This window comes from Brachyhypopomus gauderio, chromosome 7 (genome assembly GCF_052324685.1).
Source record: "Brachyhypopomus gauderio isolate BG-103 chromosome 7, BGAUD_0.2, whole genome shotgun sequence".
Classification (NCBI taxonomy): Eukaryota; Metazoa; Chordata; class Actinopteri; order Gymnotiformes; family Hypopomidae; genus Brachyhypopomus; species Brachyhypopomus gauderio.
Genome location: NC_135217.1, coordinates 31,469,403 through 31,493,575, shown reverse-complemented (window position 1 = coordinate 31,493,575; position 24,173 = coordinate 31,469,403). Strand labels below are relative to the sequence as shown.

Sequence of the window (24,173 nt, the reverse complement as noted above, 5' to 3'; positions counted from 1 at the left end):
CCCGCCTGTTTTGTCTCTTTCCCTCGAGTGTTTTGTAGCCACGCCCCTAACCATTCCATGTTAGTGCGTATTTGTATGTGTGTGTGTGTGTATACTATACCCTCGGGGATCATTGATGAAAGTAATGATGGAAGTTACTTTTCTATTTGACCAATTAATGTGAGTTAAATCAATTTCTCATTTAGATTTTTCTATATCCAACAGATGCATCCCCAGTCTTATGTGATTGGACCTTTCAACAGACCATCAGTAATACTCATCCACGCTGTCACCTTTATTCATCAGTTGCTCAACATTAAACTAAATAATGCTTATAACAGAACTCTGAGAGCCACAAACTAACAATGACAGGATTCATCTTGGTGAGATTAATCTCCTTATACATCATCTCAGTGAGATGAATCCTGAGAGAGGTGGTCCCATTAAGGTTCTCTTTTGAACCAAGGCTAATGACTCTGCCACACAGCTAGGATCTACACTTAATACATAAAAACTGTATTGTACTGTACATGTGAAAAATTCAAATGAAAAGAATTCACAAAACCAAAACAAAACAATTAACCAGAAAGCAAAACCTTCCAAAGTCAGTCTAAATGTTATGTAGACCATGCCAGACTGAAGGTCTCTCTGCTCACCCAACACACCTATTTAACTGCTAATGGAAAAACAATAAATCTTGCATAGGGTATTAATGCTTACAAATCTTTATTTAATATATGCCAAAAGTACAACAGTGGCCAACAACTGATGTGGAACGACATGATCAGAGAAGAGGAGATCCGAACACCTCCACCTCACAGAGTGAGAGATACTCTTTCCTTCCTGGAATCACAATGTTTATGTAGCGTCCCTCCATCCCCTTACATTCATAGGACAATTTAGTATTAGTATCAGTGGAGAGGATCTCTGCACATCTGGACATGTAGGAAGAGAAGGAAAATTATTACTATTACCAGTAATACTATTATTATGTGTATTATTTTTGCGTAAACCTTAGAGTAGTTCACCTTGGGTTATTATTGCCATTGTTGTACAGACTGTCTCCAACTCTGATTTCAGCTCCTCTCAACCGTTCAGAAACCTCCTGCCTGTTGGTGACATGAATGGAAAACACTTTGTGTTGTTCCAGCAGGTCCAGTCTCCACCAGGGCCCGAGGTCTCCATCAGTGTGTGAGCAGGAACCATGGCTGTACGCGCTATCTGGGTTTCCATCAATGGCGTTAGAAGCAAAACCGAATTCAAAGAGGCTGGACTGTGTAGCTCTCGCTTTGAGTGCCACATTCTCCCCTGCACAAGGTACAATGTATTGAAAATGGAGCATGTTGCAGGGAACAATTACAATAAAAAATACAATAAGAAATAAATAAATACAATAAAAATACAATAAGAAATAAATAAATACAATAAAAATACAATAAAAAATATACACTGTACAAAAATGTTTTTACTAAGGAATCATCAGAGTTGTTTTTACTAACGGATCATGTGACGGGCAGGGTGAGCAACTGAAATGGAAGCGATCACGCCAAGTCTCAGAGAAAAAGGATGGTTTAATAGAAAAGTGTGCAAACCAAAAACCCTTGACATGATCTAAATGAAGGATATAATGACCAGCGGTCAACTGGTACAAAGACAAGACATATATAGACAAACAAACGACCCTCAGGTGAGACGGATCACGGGCTCCACCCACCTGAAAGACGCACACAACACCACAACAACAGGACAGCTGCCGCTGTAGACGGAGGTGACCAGTAGGGGGCCTGACGTACCGTGACAATTATTGTATCATATTTTTTATCTGAGTTTGTTCTACAGAATAAAATGTCTGAATGAGTGCTCATCCCAGACTGATGATTCCATACTTATTGCCAGGGGTTGTAGTTTAGCATCGTAGGGGTTTAAGAAACTCACCATGTGGAGTGGGATAACCATAGACTTCAAACTCACAGAGAGTTAGGAGTTGATTTTTTCCAGGTATGACTACACTGACATAACGTCCTGAGACACCTTTCTCAAAGCTGTAGGTGACGGATTGTCCTGCAGTAATGCTAGAAATTACACCTGCCCTGCAGTGAAAGGAGAAATAACATGAGAATGTTTGCAAGTGTATGTGACAGTCTATTTTACAGTGACATACAGCTGTGAGCATCCTCACAATGTGTTGTTGTTTCCATTGTTGAGCAAAGAGTTTCCTATATGAATCTTAGCTCCATTGATCCTGTCAGGACAGCAGTCTTCTCTGTTAGTTACAGTAACAGAGGTTACTGTGTACTCGTCCAGAAGGTCAACCCTCCACCACGGGTCTGTTTGAATCTTTGTGGCAGTGCAGGATCCATGATAATAGTTTGCATCTCGATTTCCATCTATTGCATTGTAGGCATGGCCTTGTGGTGCCCAAGGGTTTTCCACCAAGTCTGACTGCGTGGCTTTGCCATACAGAGCGAGGTTTTTGGCTATAATGAACAGAGGAACTTACTTCAGATTTGTTCAACTGCACAAAACCATCACATGATGTGTGAAAAATGTGAATGTTTGTGTTAAGAGGATACCTTTCATAGACGCTCCATTTGCAACACCAGTAATTGCAAGGGTGCAAAATAGATAAAATATGTAACTTCCCATTACACTAAAAATGCAACAAAACAAAATAACTATTTAAGTACAATACACATTTATGGTGTTAATTCCATGTCAAATAGAAAAGCAAAACATTAATTTGGCTAATCTATACCTCCTACCCCATATCCCATATCAGACAATAAAACTGAAAGACTCAAATGGCAAAAATGACTAATTTCTTTAAAATGTATGTGGAAGATATGTATATGTGGAAGAGAAAGAACACCATAATTAAGGAGGAAAGCAAACCTATATGTTACACACCTCAGACTCGAGGTGCTGTACCAGATGTGTTCTGTGAAGACAGAAGAAATAAATACACAGGAGAACTTTAGTTGTGCTTAGCTTGGCATCTCTTCTCGAATTATTCAGTGCATTCCCATCACAGTACATTTGTTATGTATGAAATACATATTTGTATACACATGTTCTTGCCTAAATTACATTTGTCTCCTGGATTTTATCTCATACCTGTCAAGTTTTTAATTAAAAAATTAGGTAAAATTTCCGCTGGTTGCTGCAAGCATTCCCACCAGCCCAACCAAGGTCCAGGACCCCTTATATTTTACACAAAATCTTCACTCACACTTTTTTGGTAGGAACGCCTTCACTCTTGTTACATTTATGGATCTCTGATTTGTTTTTCAGGTTTGTTGTTGCCGCTGTCAGCATTAATCTCGCGAGAACTGACACTCGGGCTACTGCAGGTTGACATTCTCGCGAGGCTAGCAACATAATTCATTAAAATATTAATATGGGAGGACGACGAGAAAGAGGGATGAAATACGGTAGTTTCCCGGCCAAAACGGGAGACTTGACAGGTAGGGGGAGACCGGGTATGGTTGTAACACTTTTATCTTCAGCACCTGTAACTAGGGGTGGGAATCGTTTACTATTTCACGATTCGATTCCGATTTTGGGGGCCACGATTCAATTCAAAATCGATTTTCGATTCAAAACGATTTTCGATTCAAAAAACGATTTGATTTATAAATTTCTGCTTCAGTCTATAAAATCTGTATGATCTATGACAAATACAGACAATAAAGTGTCTTTCACTTTTAATTAACAAAAATAATGTGCTTTGGTAAAATAAAATGCTTTTGGTTGTGTTACCAAAATTCTTTAGCTTCATTTTGCAAGCTCTCAGGGCTGGCTCGGATGCACTCGGATGGTCTCGCCACCTCTCTCTGTTATGCTTTCTTTACTTATTCGAGTATCTATCTCCTGCGTCGCTTCCTGACTCATCTCAAGTTTTCCCAATCCTATATTTCTTCCTATCTGTTTTGCCTTTAGTTTTGGGAAGGGTTTTATTTTGCTGCTGCGTTTTTTGCCAGTTACTTCTGCTGGCGTCCTTGGTTTCGTTTTCGCGTTGCATTTATCCGCGCTGTTTTTTAGTTACTGTTGTTATTTGCTTCTTTCTCCCGTCTCTCTGCGGTTGAGTGTTTTTTCCACGCGTTGTGTTTTCTATTTACTCCGTGCCCTCACGGTTTTTGTTTCTATTCTTCTGCGCATTGAGTCTTCCGCATTGTTTTGTTTGTTTGTTCTGGGTCACTGTGCGCGTTTCCCTCTCGCTAATACATTTGACAAGTATCAAACATCTTGATCTTGCGAGCCGGCACTTGGGTCCACCCTTCTCTTTAATATTTCACGCGGTGTGTACGTTCCCGTGCTCACCGCGTTACACAAGCCTTGCACACGAGCTACATTGTGTCGAACTGGACACAATGTAGCTCGTGCATGGATGTAATTTTGTTTGTGTTCCCCGGCATTCAGTAAATACCAAAATGAACCAATATTATTGCCTTAAATGAAGACGGGACAGGTTGAATATCTCTTTTCTCCATTTGTTTTGAAACTTTTCCGCACATGAGTGTGTCCCAGAATCTGCTGCGTAAAGTCTCGCGTAATTTTGTAATTACGTAACGCGAGACTTCACCACGACTTAGAATCGATTTTGGGACATTTAAAATCGATTCTGAATCGTAGTAAATGAGAATCGATTTTTGATATATGAATCGATTATTTGGCACACCTCTACCTGTGACTCACTGAATTTTTAAACTAGAGTTCTCAAACTTTTATACAAAGTACAGACAATTGCTTACTACAAATGTACAAATGTCTAGGCAAAAATGGAAATGCAATCCACAAAATGCATTGCTTTGCCATACAAACATGCAGAAAATTCTTGCATGAGTTAAATGAAAATGAGCACTTTCTTCTTTGATTTACAACTTTGTCCTACCACCTGATTAACTTTCTGTTATACCCCTGACGGGTGAAGAAACATCTACAGAAAAGCCACACCTCATTATAAGTCGCATGGTTCAAAGCGTGAGGGAATAAGTAGCGGTTTATAATCTGGAAAATACAGGTAGCGATCGTGGGGGCTCCGCTCTTCAGCGCTGTTTGCAGGGTTCATCCACCTTTACAAGGTGGAATTCAAGCACATGTACGACACTTTCAAGGTCAATTTTCAATATTGTCCAGCACCTTCAGCTTAATTAAGTTAAGCACGTAGTCGTCTGTAACTGCACCAGCCTCAATTTGTCCAATTAGACTGTTTATTTCCTATTTTATTCTGTCGTGAAAAGACATTTCTGCTGCTTTCAAGTCTAACTACAAGCGATTGCTTCTGACTGGAGTCTAAGCCCCGCCCCAAATTCAGGCGAGCGTTCCTGTTGGACAGTGATTAGATTTCATTCTGGCACGAATACAGCTTCGCAGAGACATACAGTGGAATACAATGACGTTCAGTCGATTACATTTCAAGTTGGCTTCTGGCACGAATTCAGCGTTTCTTTCTTTAAATACAAATCCACACACACTGGAGCTTTTACTTTTCATTGTGGCATGTTTTCATCACATCAGTGTTTAAATCAATCTCGTGATCTGTAACGTATTGAACATCAATCAATCAATCAATCAATCAAATTTATTTATATCGCGCTTTTTACAACAGTTGTTGTCACAAAGCAGCTTTACAAGTGCCGAGTCCTAGCCCCCAGTGAGCAAGCCAAGGGCGACAGTGGCAAGGAAAAACTCCCTAGTTTTTTGCATGAGGAAGAAACCTTGAGAGGAACCAAGACTCAGGGGGGGAACCCATCCTCCTCTGGCCGACACCGGTCACCATGACAACAACAACAACAATTTAGACAGAAAGAAGAGAAAGAAAAGGAAAAATATGTAATAATGTCCATCATGATGTATGCATCCGGTTAGGCAGGAGGTGGCTGGCTCAGGATGGATCGCTGGTCTCCTCATCTCATTATTCCTCAAGCAGGCGGGCAGCCATGTGGAGAAATGAAACAGGGAAAATTAGCTCTGTATGAGGACATATACAGGACAGGTAAAATTATAAACATTTCCAGAGTGTGGCAGCAACTCCGGCATTTAGTTAAATTATTACAGCCTAGCTAAAAAGGCAGAACCAGAAGGTAACATAGGCTTGGGGGCATTCTGAGACAATGGCATCCGTCCACTGCACTGTCAACAAACTTGAGTGACCACGAGCAGTGACAGGACGACAGCACCAGCGCCCCAGTCTACCATAAAACCCTTCGTCTATGAACCCCTGGATCTGTACTTTTATCTAAGGGGGGATATTAATTATCAAACGCTAAACTAAATAAGTGGGTTTTCAACCTAGACTTAAAGATTGTGACTGTGTCTGAGTCCCGGACGCATTTAGGAAGATTATTCCAAAGCTGGGGGGCCTTACAAGAAAAGGCTCTTCCCCCTGCTGTTACCTTATAAATTTTTGGAACTAATAAAAGACCAGCACCCTGTAATCTTAGTGGGCGTGGGGGTTCGTAATAGGAAATAAGTTCCTGAAGGTACTCAGGAGCAAGCCCGTGCAATGCTTTATAAGTTAATAAAAGAATTTAAAAGTCAATACGGAATTTAACTGGGAGCCAATGCAGGGCTGATAGGACTGGACTGATATGCTGAAATTTTCTAGTTCTGGTCAGAACCCTGGCTGCGGCATTTTGAACTATTTGAAGTTTATTTAGATTCCTATTTGAACATCCTGACAGTAGTGCATTGCAGTAGTCTAATCTAGAGCTAACAAATTTTTACAAATTTTTCCGCATCATCCTGTGATAATGCATTTCTTAATTTAGCAATGTTACGGAGATGTAGAAAAGCTATCCTAGTAGTATTATCTATGTATTTATCAAATGATAGGTCAGAGTCGAGTATGACGCCTAGGTTTTTGGCTACTGTGCCAGGTGTAATGGGGTAGCCTGCGATATTAAGCATTAGATCTGGAATTTTCTGTTTTGAGGCCTTAGGGCCCAGAAGGAGAACTTCTGTTTTGTCCTCATTAAGTTGGAGGAAGTTTAGAGACATCCAGCATTTAATATCTTTTACACAGGCCTCAATTTTTCTTAAACTGAGTTTGTCATCAGGTTTGGCTGATATGTAAAGTTGAGTGTCATCTGCATAGCAGTGAAAATTGACACCATGTTTGTTTATAACTGTGCCCAATGGTAGCATATATAATGTAAATAATAGTGGTCCTAGAATGGAGCCTTGCGGGACCCCATATTTAACTTTTGTACATTTGGATGGAATATTATTGAGCTCTACAAACTGATAGCGATTAGTTAAGTAAGAATGAAACCATGAAAGGGCTGTGCCAGAGACTCCAACCCAGCGTTCTAACCTTTCTAGCAAGATCCTATGATCAATTGTGTCGAAAGCTGCACTAAGATCAAGAAGCACTAACAGCGATACATAACCTTGATCTGAAGCAAGGAGGAGGTCATTTGTTACTTTAACTAATGCTGTTTCAGTACTGTGATGGGGCCTAAAACCAGATTGGAACTTTTCAAATATGTGATGCCTATGCAGATATAGGCATAATTGCTGGGCAACAGCTTTTTCTATGATCTTAGATATAAATGATGTGTTTGAAATGGGTCTATAATTAGATAGTACAGTAGGATCAAGATTTGGTTTCTTAATCAGAGGTTTAATAACTGCTAATTTACATGATTTGGGCATGTGACCTATTGTAATGGATGAGTTAACTATAGTTAGAAGAGGTTCAGTTACCGCTGGTAATACCTCTTTTAATAACTTTGATGGAACCGAGTCTAGTGTGCAGGTAGCACAATTTAAGGAAGAAATTATTTTCTCTAATTCTGATTGTGGGAGTGGATGAAAAGCATCAAGTTTTTCTCCCAGTATGCGATTTAAATCGATGTCAACCAAACCAGATGACATACCAGTTGTATTACTAATAAAAGGTTTTATATTTTGTCTAATATTCTCTATTTTATTATCAAAAAAATCTATAAATACATTACTAGTGAGGTTTACTGGAATCTGAGGTTCTGCGCCTGCTTGATTTTTTGTAAGTTTGGAAATAGTATTAAAAAGAAATCTAGGATTGTTTTTATTTTTCTCTATCAGTGAGGCTAGGTATGCTGAGTGTGCTTTAGCGAGTGCCCGTTTGTAGTCAATGATGCTATCCTTCCAGGCACAGTAGAATACTTCCAACTTAGTAGATCGCCATTTACGCTCTAATGTACGTGCTATTTGTTTTAAGTTTCTAGTTTGGTCAGTGTACCACGGAGCGAGTTTTTTAGATCTAGTCTTTTTATATTTGAGTGGAGCTACTATGTCTAGAGCTGATCTGCAGGTATTCTCTATGCAGTTGGTTAGACTATCTAACTCTCCTGGATAGGATGGCGAGTGGGCTAGAGCAGTTAAATCAGGGAGGGCTTCAATAAACTGTGTTGCTGTTAATGAATTTATCGAGCGCTTTATACACTGCCGAGGAGACGGGCGGGTTTTTGTTAAGATGAATCTCAAATTTGACTAAATAGTGATCAGAGATAGCTACGGTTTGCGGGAGTATATTTATATTATCTACGTCAATACCCAACGTTAAGATTAAATCTAGGGTATGATTTTGATAGTGTGTGGGTCCTACAACGTTTTGTGTAATGCCAACAGAGTTCAATATAGAAGTAAAAGCCCTTGTCAGTGGATCCTCCGCATTATCAAAATGTATGTTAAAGTCTCCTACCATTATTATTTTGTCACTACTAACTGCTAAATTTGCTGTAAAATCTGTGAAATCTTTTAAGAAATCTGAGTAAGGCCCTGGTGGTCTATATACATTTGTTAGGGAAAATGAACCTTTATTTTCAGATGGACTAATTACATTAATAGACAGCATCTCAAATGAATTAAAGATATCCAAGTATTTCTGATGAATTTCTAAACAATCACGATATATTATACATATTCCTCCTCCTCTGCCTGACAATCTAGGTTTATGTATATAACTATATCCCACAGGAGTGGCTTCGTTTAGAGATAAATAGTCACCAGATTGAATCCACGTTTCAGTTAGACTAAAGCCCTATCCGGACGGGATTAGTTTCTCAGGGGGTCCTGGGGTAATTTTCTCTTTTACGGGGGGTCCTCTGTGATTTTAATCCCGTCCGGAACGAGCATGTCCGTGTTTTTCTCAGACGTCCTCAGAGAAAATTACAGGCGGAATTACCTACTGTTTTTCGCTGTACTCCGTGGTCGTCTGGTAATTTTAGTCCCGTCCGGATCCACATGTCTGAGTTTATACATGCAGACATCACCTCGCGTTTAATAAAACAGCTCAGTAGCGAACCGTGACCTTTAAACCTGGGCCCGCAACCCCCCCCCCCCCCCCCCCCCGAATTTTTTTTTTCCTTTCTTAATAAACTGCAATAAAGAAAAACTGAGACGACAGTACAGCTTTAAAAACGTAATAAACAATAATATCTGTACTAGATAACGTCTTAAGCAAAATAAGTTTCCAAACAAAATAAGGTTCACAGCTCCGTGGTTCTCGGAAGCGGAATATGTAAACAACGCGCATGAGGACGTCAAAGGGATGAATCGAAACTAGCTAGCGGTGGTGCTAACGACAGCTAGCGTCGCCACAGCGGGCGGAAATTATCATACAGTTAAGCCCGCCCACTAAGAGAGAAGATATGATTGGTCAATTTTGCTGTCATTTGAAACTGGTATTGCGCTGAATTATAACTGCCAGGCCCTCTGTAAACGAACAGAGGGCATCACAGTCCTGATAGGGGGAGACACAGGCTCACAGGCTTCCACTTAACCCCTCACCTTCCAACACAGATTGAATAGACACGGGTGAATATTTTATTTGCTTATATTTTTGTAATTGTTTAGATGTCGAATGTCAAACTGTAAGTAGATAAAATAAAATTGGATAATTATATATATAATGCTTAAGAATATTTTAGGCCCTCTGAGAGGGCGTAGAGGGCCCTGACGGTTCCCCACTGAAACAGCTATATGTCCACTGCCACGCACCGTAGTTACACGTTGGGCGCGCGTTTTCACGGAGATCCACGTAAAGACAGCGGCGAGCGAAAATGGATTTTCTGGATTTTTTTATGGATTTATTTTATTTTATTTAACGGATTTATTTAGCTATTTACATTCATTAGCGATTTTTTATAATGTGTTTTCTGTATTGGTTTAACAAAATAGCTTAACTTAAACGGAGATCTTAAATGCTGAACTGAACAGTAGTAAAGTTAAAAGTTAAAAAGGAATCATCAGAGTTGGCAGTGTGACATTATTAAACATGCTATCACGTGACAAGGCGATGTCATGTGACCGAGAAAGCCAAAAACTCACGGGTCCTCCTGTTTTTTCAATTGCTGTCCGGATGCAAGAGTTTTATCACTGAGTACAAGGGTGAAATATTTTTCACAGACGTCCCCCTGAAAAACTAATCCCGTCCGGATAGGGCTATAGAATATCAATTTTCTGGTCAATTTTCTGGTTATAAGTTCATTCATAAAAACTGCTTTAGAGTTGAGTGATCGAATAATAATTAATCCAATTTTCAGATCGGTCATATAGGTAATAATTGGATGTGAAGTTTGAATATTAGTTAAAAACTTAGGATGGACTATTTTCTTATGATTTAATTTAACCCGGGGCACAGACACAGTCTCAATCCTATGGGATCTTGGTGACGCCTCTAAGCAGCTCGCAGACAGACGGTTTAGCCCGTTAGTCTGCGGCCTGGTCGCGACTCTGGTTAGTCAGCAGCTCCTAGTACTACACTGCCCACTAACTAACAGACTACGGGCTATGCTGCAAGATAACAGGGCAGCACCATCCCGGGTGGGGTGGACACCGTCCCTGCCTAAAAGACCAGGCTTGCCCTCGAACTCTTCCCAATTATTAATAAAGCCCACTTGATTTTCGGAGCACCACTTGGACATCCAGCGGTTTAGCGACGTGAGCCTGCTGTACTGCTCATCACCGCGCCGCATTGGGATGGGGCCAGAGCAGATTACGGCATCGGACATCGTCTGGGCTAATTTAACCACCTCTTTAACATTAGCCTTAGTCACCTCTGACTGCCGCAGACGTATATCGTTGGCCCCTACATGAATCACTATCCTAGAAAACCTCCTATGAGCTAACAGTCTAAGGTTGCCACTAATGTCCGGCGCTCTGGCTCCCGGTAAACAGCTGACTGTAACCGCTGGTGCCCCTACAGGAATAGCGACTTTCATGTGTCGGACTATAGAGTCTCCTATGACCAGAGTCTCCTCAGCGGGTGTAGCACTGAGCGGGGCAAACCTGTTGGACACGTGAACCGGTGAGTGGTGCTCTGGTGGGCTAGCGCTGGCTTTAGCGGTAGCTGCACAGAACAGGCAGAGAGGGATCCAAATGCGGAAGAACACCGCTTTTATTGAAATGAGACGCTGGTACAAAAACAGGCAGGTGAATCACGAGTACTAGGATCAGTAGTAACAGCGTTTTCTTGGCGTGGTCAGGACGGTCCAGGGTCATACCGGGGGAGCAGAAGTCAGGAGGTACAGAGGGACTAGGCAGGAGACAAGGTCGGGGACGTAAGCGAGGGTCAGAACACAGGAGAGCAGACAGGTAATAGAAAGGCTTGGTACGCGGCATGAGTCGGCAATACTTCGCAACTGAGACGTGCTGGTGAAGTGCTTAAGTAAGACTGAAGGGGGCGTGGTAATGAGGGGCAGGTGAGGCTGATTGAGGAAGATCAGGTGGCATTCCTGACAGTACCCCCCCTCAAAGGAGCGGCACCTGACGCTCTACGACGTACTGGGGGCGACCGCGGCGCCGGGGGGCAGGAAAGTTAGGATGTGTAGCGTGGAAATCAGCGATCATCGTGGGGCAGAGGACATCCCTCGCTGGAATCCAGGCCCGTTCCTCGGGGCCATATCCTTCCCAATCCACCAGATATTGCAGACCACCTCGCCGGCGTCGGGACTCCAAAAGCTCTCGGACGATGTACGCTGGACGACCGTCGATCTCCAGAGGGTCCGGAGGTTTATCATACACAGGGGGCACGGTGAATGGGCTGTAGTGAACCGGCTTCAGGAGAGAGACGTGGAAGACAGGGTTAATACGGTAATGTGACGGCAAAAGAAGTTTGTAGGTAACTGCATTAACTCTGCTGAGCACTTTAAATGGACCGATGTACTGTGGACTGAGTTTTTTACATCGTTGCTTCAAGTTAAGGTTCTGTGTCGACAGCCATACTCTCTGTCCCGGGTGGTAAATCAACGCGGGGAGACGACGACGGTTTGCATTGAGCCGGCGTGTGTGTAGGGCACGTCGCAAGTGTACATGCGCTAGCTCCCAGGTACGGGCACTGTGTTTAAACCATTCGTCTAGGGCGGGGACATCAGCTGGTGTCTTGTCCCATGGGAAAAACGCAGGTTGTTAACCGTATACACATTGAAAGGGCGTGAGTTTGGTCGCGGTGTGTATAATAGAATTCCGAGCGTACTCTGCCCATGGGAGGTATTTATGCCAGTCGTGTTGAGAAACGCAATATTGTCGGAGAAACCTCCCTAACTCCTGATTATAACGCTCAACCTCTCCGTTAGACTGGGGGTGGTGGCCTGAAGTCAGACTAACAGTAATGCCAAGGAGTTTGCAGAACTGCTTCCAGACTCGAGACGTAAACTGTGTCCCTCTATCTGAGACGATATCTTCGGGTAAACCATAAATACGGAATACGTAATGGCAGTGGGTAATTTGGGGCAAGGAATGAGACGGCACATTTTAGAGAATCGATCTACGATTATCGTAACAACAGTATTACCTCCCGATGTGGGCAAATCTGTCACAAAGTCAATCACGAGGTGCGTCCATGGCCGGTGAGGAACAGGTAAGGGAAGGAGTTCTCCTGCTGGAAGTGCACGGGGAGTACGGGTCTGAGCACAAACGGAACACGCCAGCACATAATCACGAATGTCATCCTCCCAGGACGGCCACCAGTAACGCTGAGAGATCAGGTGTCGTGTGCGTGTAATACCTGGGTGGCCTGTGCCCGCCGTATCGTGTGCGAGCTGTAGGATGCGCCCCCGAAGGGATACGGGCACGTATTGTTTCCCCTCCGGACATTCCACCGGACTGGGTTCGGTGCGCAAAGCTTCGTCCAAGCCCTCTTGTACTTCCCATCGAATAGCTGCGAGGAAACAGGACTTCGGCAGAATGCGTCCAGGTTCATGAGTTGCTTCTTCTTTTTCGTGGATCCGTGACAGGGCATCGGCTTTGATGTTCTTTGACCCGGGTCTGTAAGACACAGTGAAACGAAATTGGGAGAAAAACAGTGCCCACCTTGCTTGTCGCGGGTTTAGACGTCTGGCTGACTTCAGGTATTCAAGGTTCTTGTGATCGGTATATACAATGAAGGGGTGTTCCGCTCCCTCCAACCAATGACGTCACTGTTCGAGCGCGAGTTTAATAGCCAGGAGTTCCCGGTCTCCCACGTCGTAGTTCATTTCCGCGGGGGTCAGCTTTTTGGAGAAGTAGGTGCAGGGGTATAGTTTCGGCGGGCTTCCCTGCCTCTGAGAGAGAACAGCGCCCACTCTGACCTCGGAGGCGTCGACTTCCACGATGAACTGGAGTTGGGGGTCAGGAAGGTGCAGAATGGGGGCTGACGTGAACGCCTTCTTGAGGAGTGAGAACGCTTGTTCCTCTTCAGCAGTCCAGGTTAGGGTTGTCCCGATCCGATATTTGGATCGGATCGGCCACCGATATTAGCAAAAAAATGCGTATCGGTATCGGATCGGCAGACACGAGAAAATGCCGATCCAGACTCCCGATCCAGTTTTTTTTTTAAGTCCGATCCGGGTTTACCCATTTAGATAATCCATTCCAGTTTTTGCTAGTGAGAGTAAAATCCGGTCCGCATTTTCCAGCACACCTTCAGCACACGAGCATAGTTTCTGCCCCAATTTAGCTCCGTGGCATCTCGGACCGCCGTGTAAATTTGAAGTTATCGGTCAGTTGTGTGGGATTATTTTACCTTAAAGGATGACAAAGACGAAGAGGTAGAGTACAACATATGCCACAGTAAAGTCAAGCGTTGTGGTAAAGCTGTAAGAACTTTTAATATCACCAATCTAATCAAGCATTTAGCGAAATACCACCATAAACAACATGACTAATGAAAACCGAAGACAAAAAGAAAGGTCCTACACAACTAACACTGGCAGAAACGTTTGAATTGAAGGGAGTGTATAGATGGGGATGGAGCAGCAAAGTGTGGAGTAGAAGGCATTTTGCTTTTAATTAGTTTACGATATGTGCACGGATTTTTTTTAAGCTTTGGTTTACACTTGTTCAAGAGCACTGATGGATGTTAATGTTAATAATAGACTATTTTCCACTCAGGTTGTGTGTTTTTTTTAAATATATAATTTACAATATTATTTACACTTTTTTATCCTTGGTTTACTGATGCTATTTCTGTTTGTTATTTAATATTTTGTCTATTTTGAGTTTATTAATTGCTAAATAAACAGGTCAGTTTCTCCTTACCAACCATTGTGTATTATTCAAACACACCTAATTCAGCTGGCTACTTGTTATCAAGAGTAAAACGCTTTTCAACATGAGTTTGACAATAAAGTAAGTTGGCTAAATAACTTTAAACTTTAATACATGCTCGGATAGGCCAGTATCGGCCGATATCGGTATCGGATCGGAAGTGCAAATAAATATCGGTATCGGATCGGAAGTTCAAAAAGCTGGATCGGGACATCCCTAGTCCAGGTGAATTTCCGATTCCTCCCCCCCTTTAAGAGATTAGTGAGAGGGGTAGCCAACCCACCGAAGCGGATGAAACGGCGACAGAAGTTAGCGAACCCCAGGAATCGCTGCAGCTCTTTCGTGGAACGAGGGGTCGGCCAGTTTAAGACAGCTTCCACCTTCTGCGCATCCATGGAGATCTGGCCAGGGGACAGTGTACATCCTAGAAACGTCACAGAGGAGCGATGAAATTCACATTTCTCCGCCTTCACGTAAAGATTATGCTCACGAAGGCGTTGTAAGACTGCAGAGACGTGTCGGATATGTTCTGAAACAGACGGGGAGTAAATCAGGATATCGTCTATATAAACGAATACGAAGTCATCTATCAGGTCACGGAAAATGTCATCCATAAATGCTTGAAACACAGCGGGGCTATTTGTTAGTCCATACGGCATGACTAGATACTCATAGTGCCCTCTGGCGGTAACAAAGGCTGTCTTCCACTCGTCGCCCTCTCGAATACGGATCAAGTTGTAAGCGCTGCGTAAGTCCAGCTTGGTGAATATACTCGCCCCCATCAGACGCTCTTGGGAGGCTGTGATAAAGGGGAGAGGGTAAGCATTCTTCGACGTTACTGCGTTTAGGGCACGATAATCAATACAAGGTCGTAATCCCCCATCCTTCTTCTTGATGAAAAAGAAACCAGCAGCAACCGGGGAGGTGGATGGTCGAATAAACCCTTTCTGCAGAGCCTCGGTGATGTAGGACTCCATCGCCTGATCTTCAGGGCGTGATAGAGGGTAAGGTTTCGTCTTACGAGGTAAGGGGGCCCCAGGCAGGAGGTTGATTGCGCAATCATAGGGACGATGAGGAGGTAGACGACAGGCACTGTCCTTGTCGAAGACGTCAGCGAATGCGCGATACTGCTCGGGGATGACGTTAGAGAGAGGAGTGTCGGGGCTTTCCACCGAGGAGGACCTGAGTGGTAGGTGCATGCACTTACTAAGACAACTTTCCTTCCATCGTACCAGTTCTCGCTTCTTCCAGGAGATTTCAGGGTCGTGCATTGACAGCCACGGAAACCCGAGTATGACGGGGTCTCGGGGCGTGGATATGAGGAAGAACTCTCTCATTTCACTGTGGAACAGACCTACCCGCAACTCTACGGGGCAGGTACGTAGCGTAATCACACCCTCTCCTATAGGCTGTCCATTCAGTGAATTTACCCTCACGGGAGAATCTATAGGTACGGTGGGAAGGTGTAGGTGGTAGGCGAGGTCCTGGTCTATGAAATCGCCCGCTGCACCCGAATCAACTAACGCAGACAGGTTAGTATTTATGCCGCCCCAAGATATTTGTACGGGTAAGCTAACTTGACTATATCTCAGTAACGATCGGCATGTTAGTGGGGACCTGCCCAGCTGCACGAACTCGTCTGACATCCGAAGACACGGAGCACATACATTGGAAGGTGGTGCACCAGACGCAGTGACAGGAGCGTCAGTATTACTGGAGTGGTAAGTTAACAACAACTTGTCAACGTTAATCGATGCTTGGATAAACTCTGATAAAGTGAGGGCTTCACTACGACAGGCGAGTTCAACCTGGATGTCGTTTCGCAGACCACGGCGGAAAACAGTTTTCAAGGCCGATTCACTCCAACCGCTTCCTGCAGCTAGCGTACGAAACTCCCTAGCATACTCGGCAGCACTGCGTTGTTCTTGTTTGATTTCGTAGAGCCGGTCTCCCACATCACGTCCGTCCGCAGGATGATCGAAAACAGCCCGGAACACTGCGGTGAACTGACTCTCCGACTGGAGGGCAGGGTCCTGGCTTTCCCACAACGCTGTACCCCAGGCGCCTGCTACTCCCGTGAGGAACGACAGGATAAAGTGGACTCTCTGTAACTCGGCCTGGAACCGGGCTGGATGATACGTGAAGTATATGGAGCATTGCATGAGGAAATTTCGACAGCGATCAGGAGATCCATCGTAGCGTTCCGGTTCTGCTGCAGGAACACTCACGGAGGTAGAAGCAGAGGCTGTGACGTATTTCTGTAACGTATTGAACAGGCAGAGAGGGATCCAAATGCGGAAGAACACCGCTTTTATTGAAATGAGACACTGGTACAAAAACAGGCAGGTGAATCACGAGTACTAGGATCAGTAGTAACAGCGTTTTCTTGGCGTGGTCAGGACGGTCCAGGGTCATACCGGGGGAGCAGAAGTCAGGAGGTACAGAGGGACTAGGCAGGAGACAAGGTCGGGGACGTAAGCGAGGGTCAGAACACAGGAGAGCAGACAGGTAATAGAAAGGCTTGGTACGCGGCATGAGTCGGCAATACTTCGCAACTGAGACGTGCTGGTGAAGTGCTTAAGTAAGACTGAAGGGGGCGTGGTAATGAGGGGCAGGTGAGGCTGATTGAGGAAGATCAGGTGGCATTCCTGACATGATCATTACATTTAAAGGAGACATTTATGTCTGAAATACTGTACGGTGAAAAGCAATACCTCTGCCGTGATTACATTTCGAGCTGTATTATATGCAATTCTGGCACAAATTCAGCGTTTTGGTTTTGAATGCAAATTCGTGTGTATTGTTTTTCAATAAAGAGATAAAGTGCATTGAAATGTAATGTAATAGTAAGTAAGTAAAATTTATTTATATAGCACTTTTCTCAGACAAAGGCCACAAAGTGCTTTACATATAGAAAATACAACTAAAATATATAAAACACCACACAATATATAAATAAAACAACACAATTCACGAAGACATAATGCGTTTCTGTCTGGTCCATTTATCCAAATGCTTGTTTAAACAGGTAGGTCTTTAAATGCTTTTTAAAAGATTCCACAGACACAGCCAATCTTAAAGACAGGGGGAGTGCATTCCACAGTTTGGGAGCAATGACCGCAAAAGCTCGATCTCCAAGAGTCTTTAAGCGAGAACGTAGAACAGTCAGTGAATTCAAATCACTCGATCTAAGAGAACGAGCTGGCACATATGGGTGAAGCAGATCAACCAAATAATTAGGGGCCTGGCCATGCAATGCTCTATAAGTAAGTGTTAATATTTTAAACTGGATCCTGTATTCAACAGGAAGCCAGTGTAAAGATATTAACAGAGGAGTGATATGCGAGCGTCTGTTAGATTTAGTAATTAGTCTTGCTGCGGCGTTTTGAATAATCTGTAAACGGTCACGGGCTGATATTGTAAGTGAAGAGAAAAGAGCATTACAGTAATCAATGCGAGTTGAGATAAATGCATGCACAAGCATCTCCAGCTCTGAATCTGAAACTACCCTCCTCAATTTACTGATGTTTCTTAAATGGAAGAAACAAGATCTTGACAACTGTTTAACATGCGCGTCCAACACCAGCGACTGATCAAATACAACTCCCAAATTCCTCAGGTTTGAGTGGACTGCAGGGGACAGCGACCCAAGATTTACCCTAATTAATGGAATAATTTTCTCAGGAGCAACAATTAAAACTTCAGTTTTTTCAGCATTTAGCTGCAGGAAGTTTTTTGTTGTCCATTCCCTGACGGCATCCACGCAGTCTATTAGCCTCTGCAAACTCTGGACCTCATTAGGTTTAAATGAAAAGTAGAGCTGGATATCATCAGCAAAAAAATGATAAGCTACTTTAAAACTTTTTATAATCTGGCCCAAGGGCAACATATACAGTGAGAACAACAAGGCCCCCAAAACCGAACCCTGTGGAACCCCACAAGTCAGAGGAGAAGACTGAGACACAAAATCAGCAATAGTCACAGAGAAGCTTTTATCAGTGAGATATGATGTAAACCAGGCAAGTGCAGTACCAGATATACTGACCAAATCACGTAGCCTATTAATCAGAATTTGATGATCCACGGTATCAAAAGCTGAACTAAGGTCAAGTAGCACTAATACAGAGCACTCACCTGCGTCAGCTGACATTAACAGATCATTAGAGACCCTCAGAAGACATGTCTCCATAGAGTACCGCTTCCGAAATCCTGACTGGAAATAATCGTATATATTGTTATTTTCTAGTGCATCTATGAGTTGATTAGACACTACCTTCTCTAAAATTTTAGCTAAAAAAGGAAGTTTAGATATAGGCCTGTAATTCTTTACGACATCTGGGTCTAAATTAGGTTTCTTTATCAGAGGCTGAACAGTAGCATGTTTAAAATATGCTGGAACGCAGCCTGTAGACAGTGACGAATTTATAATAGATAATAAAGCAGGGCCAATACTTGGTAAAATCTTTAAAAGTAAAGAACATGGTATTACATCCAAAGAACTTGTGGCTGGTTTAAGTTGCCTAGTCACCTTCAACATCTCCTCTATGGTGATGGACTGGAATGAATCCAAAATAGAAATACTAGGTGGTAAAGCATGCTTCGGCGAGCAAGTCACAAGCTGGATATTTGACCTAATGGCCATAACCTTATCAACAAAGAAGGAAAGAAACCTATTACAATCACTAACGGAAAAACATGGCAACATTGCAGGAGGTGGAGAAACAATGTTATTTATAGATTCAAATAAAACCTTGGGATTTCTCTTTGATGATGAAATTAAATTAGCAAAATAGGTAGACCTAGCATCTTTTACTAATGCATTAAATGAAGAACGCAAGTCTTTAAGATACAAGCGATGCACTTCTAACTTAGTAGATTTCCATAGTCTCTCAGACCTGTGACACTTCTGTCTTAAAAAGCGAACCTCATCGTTTATCCATGGAGCTGCCTTGTTGAAAGTTGTGGACCTAGCTTTTAATGGTGCCACTTCATCTAATATAAAAGAGCACTGCTTGTTAAATGCCTGTGTTAAAAACTCAACATCATTACAGCTCCTAATAAAATCACAAGAAAATTGGGCTGAAAAACGACCAACTGATTTTGGGGTTATGAAACGAGACTGCAACTTGTTTCTATGATGTAGGGGGGCAACATCACTAGAAAGATAAAAAAAATACATTTATGATCACTGATTAAAAGGTCTTCACAACTGATGTGATCAATTTCTAGCCCCAGTGAGAAGACAAGATCTAAAGTATGACCACCAATATGAGTAGCTGCTAATACAAACTGCTTGAAATTAAAAGATTGCGTAATATTAAGAAATTCTGTGGCCAAACAATCTGAGTCGTCATCAATATGCAAATTAAAGTCCCCAAGTAATAACACTCTGTCCAGCTTAATGATCGAGGTCAGAAGATCCGAAAATTCTGACAAAAACTGACCAGCTGGACCTGGTGGTCGATAAATTAAAAAACAATAAAAAGGCTTAAGCCTACCGACTTTAGTCACTTGCAGTTCAAAAGTGGCAAAATTATCTTTGCTCACTAATTGAGAAGAATATCGGTTCCTCCAGACCACCGCAAGTCCTCCACCACGGCCAGACAGACGTGGAGTCCCAATAAACGAACAGTCAGTAGGACATAATTCGTTTAAGTGAATAAATTCCAAGTTCCGCTGCCACGTTTCAGTTAGGAATAAAAAATCCAAATTCTCCTTTAAGAACAAATCGTTTAAAACGTGAGCCTTGTTAGCCACAGATCGAGCATTTATCACACATTTTCAATGAAACCGCTGAGTCCCCATTAGTTGAGATATTTATTGGAGAGCGTTTAATCTGGCAAAGCACACGCTGTTTTCGACGATCAAGACCACTTCTGGAAGACGGACGAGGACGATGCAGGCCCTCCAGAACACCACGCATGTTGGGATATACTTCCCGCAGGTAGGACGATCTGACCGGGTTTCGCTGATACCACACAGCGCCAGACTCACTCACCTCCAAGCCCCGACAGCCCAGCGTTTGACACCCGGTAACTGGAATACAGTCCCGGAGATCTGCAGCACATGTTTGTTTCCACAGACGTCGGGAATTCACCTGGAGACTTGCCCTTGTGCCTCGCTTTCTCCTAAAGCGCTTCTTCCGTGACAACCCTGGGTTTTTTCTCCAGACACAGAAAGGTGGTGAACCTTGAACCGGTGAGCGAATTACCATTTTGGGAAATTGAGAGTTCCCAGAAACAGACAAATTTTCCACAGAGTTTCTAATCTGCAACAGCATTTGTCTATCATAGACCAGAGCAGCTGACGCATCCCGAGCACACAGGAATGAAAATAAACATAACATCGCTAACAAGTGAGACACCGACACTCCAGCCACGGTAACGGCAAAGCCAAACACAGGCGCCATTTTCCGGTTCGGCCGGCTGGAGCTCCAGGGTCAGAGGGCGCATGACGTACGAGGGGCGGGGAGGTATAATAGTGCTTTTGCATTTCATTTTGGCACGTATTCTGCATGTTTGTATGGAAAAGCAATTGCATTTCCATTTTTCCAATTGGCACTGAATCCTCTCCATACTAATGACACCAATTCAAATCTCAATTCAAATATCACAGTCAAATACATGGTGTTCCCTAGCGGGGTAGGTTGTAACAATTAGACAAAAGAAGCAACAACAGAGGCCACACCATGCAAAATGCTTCAAAAATAGTTTTTTTTAAATAAAATAACAATCCAGAACAATGTCTCTCTCAGAAGTGTGTGTGTGTGTGTGTGTGTGTGTGTGTGTTTGTGTGTATGTGTAAATTAGTGTACTAGAACAAACTTATTTAACAATATGTATGCCCTCCTACCAATATACCTCTCCTCCCTCCTCTGTACATGTCCAAACCATCTCAATCTCGCTTCTCTAACTTTATCTCCAAAACATGCTACATGTACTGATCCTCTAATAAATTAATTTCTGATCCTATCCTTCCTCGTCACTCCAAAAGAGAATCTCAACATCTTCATCTCAGACACCTCCATCTCCATCTCCATCTCCATCTGTGACCTCATCAGATACTTTTTTTAAAACATTTGCAGGCACACCTCTGTCAGTCTTTCTTTTCCACTGTCTATGCATTCTTTAAAATTATTAAAAATGAAGAAAGTTTTCTTAGTTGTATGTAAGGTGTTGGTTGTAACACTTTTTAAAGCTGTGTTACAACCCACCCCACCCCTGTCAGCCATTGTTTAACTAGCTGTATTATGATTTGAAATTAACAGGGGGAAAATGCATCACAATTTACCTGAGAAACCTGTTTAATGTAATATTATTCATATGGTTTTATCTGCAATAGTATAAGTACTAAACAAAATATAGTCTTGATTCAGAAATTTACTTTCTCACCTCAAAATCAGTTTTTTCTCGATGGAATCTGCATGTGCCTGTTTCCAGCCTTGATATTCACCATGTAGAGTTGTGTTACAACTCTCCCCATGTTACAACCATACCTGGTATCCCCCTATGTTTTATCTCCAAGTTCAAAGTCCAAATTCAGGCTACCCAAAAATAACACTCTCTCTTCAGCACATACTTACACACAACTCGGACTGTTTCTGAGATTTACACATCATATTTAGTGAAGTAAAGAGACTAATGACCACAATGCATAAGGATTTACAGACAATATAAACGTTACTGAGCCATTAAGTCTTAAAATGTGTTTAACAAATCAAAAGCTGACCATCAACAACCCTTGAACCAGATATATTCATTTCAATGGATATAATTAGTGTGAATTTCGCTTGGTTTAAACTCGACATTCCTATTACTAACATGTTAATGTAACCCTGTATTTTCATAATTTAGTAAATAGTAAATTAACCATTGTTTTGAAGTTGTTTATGCATTTTCAGCATTTACCAACCTGTGAAAACAGGAGAAATAAATACACAGGAGAACAGTAGTTGTGCTTGGCTTGGTCTCTCTTCTCTAATGATTCAGACTCCCTGTATAACTAGCACTATCCACCGTGCAAGTGTGCCCTCTAGTGGTCAACAGAAGTAACTTACAAAGGCTCTAGGTTTGAGGCCCGAATGAAAAACTAAATCACTACAAGTATAAAAAAGAGAATTATTGTGACAACACATTAATCCCATTAGATAGGGGTCACATATATCTTACCTCACCTATAGCTTACCTATACCTTACATCACCTATGCTTTACCTCACCTATACCTTACATCACCTATACCTTATGTAACCTCTACCTTACGTCACCTATACCTCACCTATGATTTCTTGTCTTAGTGGTTGAGGAGCTGTGCGATGCCTTGGGAGAAATTGACACAGACACAAGTTTATGTAGAATGCAAACTTCTCAACTTCATACAAACCTGCTTTTATAGCCATAAACCAAAGTACATAATCATACTCAAGGGTGATGAGACTATGGACAAATGGTCACTGTCATGCTTAGAAGACTGGAGTAAGTGTGTGCTGATGACCATCAGCACTTCCGTCTTGAAGCAGAAGATAAGGACATTTCACAACCAAAAAACGTTTTTTTCATGGGGCCCAAAAACCACATACCAGGACCTCTATACCATCACAAAGTTCAACCAAAGGTCTCTGAAAGTGTTGAACACTGGTAACAAAGAGATGTGAAGATTAGTCTCACTAATCGGATCCTCAAACATAATGAACATAAGTCTAATGTGTCTTCAAAATGATTCAAACACCAGTTAATTTTGCCATGTTTAAAGGTGTGATGTAGACCATACACCTACACATCACCAGTAGACATATGCCTATGATTATGATTATGAATGTGATTATGATTTATGAGTATACTTACCTGTGACCAGTCTGCATCCAACTGAACTGACTAAAAGAGTAAGAGTTTAAAATTCAGGCTTTTACTTACCTGGGCAGGTGCAACCTCTGCAGAAGAGGAGGGAGGAACATAAACTGTATAAAAGTGATTGTATATGCATGTGCACAGGTAGAGTGGAAATTATGTAAAATGGAACAATGTCATGACATGAAAAGATGTGACCAAAGCTGTTTATTCATCGCATGCTGACAGCAATTAGAATATGTTTTATATTCTTTGTTTTATATCAGGAATGGAATGTTCTGGGGGAGGGGTGTATAGAATATAATGGGGTGTAATTAGTAGAGTAGGGACGAGCCCGGCAGAGCAGACTCGCAATGTATGTGATGACGGGATCTATGTGACTTTGCAGTCACCGATCTGTGAACTCTGATTAAGAGGACTCAATTTAATACTGTTTTATTTCTTTCCATGAACGCGCGTTGTAAATATGTATATAGCTGTAGGTGTCTAAAATAAATGTGCAAAGGAAAAAGGCAAAGTTTCGACCTCTTGAACGGATTTATTCCAGGCCACAAGGCCCTCGCCCGACACTACCCATAGAGTGTGACTCCCTCCTCCTATACACCTGAGGGGTTAGATATACTGTGCTGCACATCTTTGTCAGAACAGAATTGATAAAGAATGGTAACTGACTACTTCATGCAGTACATCTCCAAGAAGAGAAAAATCCTTCAGCTTGCATCAGAATCATTTGAGTCTATTGACAAGGACCTAATACGTTCCACAGATGTTCTAGACATACATGACTGCCATCCTGTTCCTCAGATGTTCTAGATACACATGACTGCTATCATGTTCCT

General features: G+C 42.4%; 1 protein-coding gene across 1 annotated transcript; it reads right to left on the bottom strand.

The window, feature by feature from the left end:
* Positions 1–711: 711 nt before the first annotated feature.
* Positions 712–22,811, bottom strand: LOC143519615 (fucolectin-4-like). Its single transcript, XM_077013240.1, has 7 exons — positions 22,766–22,811; positions 2,887–2,917; positions 2,553–2,629; positions 2,159–2,456; positions 1,915–2,069; positions 1,008–1,287; positions 712–914 (listed from the first exon to the last, which is right to left on the bottom strand). Exons 3-7 carry the CDS (start codon positions 2,623–2,625, stop codon positions 764–766), a joined length of 957 nt encoding a protein of 318 aa, XP_076869355.1. The 5' UTR covers positions 2,626–2,629; positions 2,887–2,917; positions 22,766–22,811; the 3' UTR covers positions 712–763.
* Positions 22,812–24,173: the final 1,362 nt, after the last annotated feature.

Coding starts and splice junctions, on each gene's coding strand:
- LOC143519615 (XM_077013240.1), bottom strand. CDS start 2,625: ATGGGAAGTTACATATTTTATCTATTTTGCACCCTTGCAATTACTGGT. Junction 2,457..2,552: donor AAATGGAGCGTCTATGAAAG/GTATCCTCTTAA, acceptor TGTTCATTATAG/CCAAAAACCTCGCTCTGTAT. Junction 2,070..2,158: donor AATGGAAACAACAACACATT/GTGAGGATGCTC, acceptor CTTTCACTGCAG/GGCAGGTGTAATTTCTAGCA.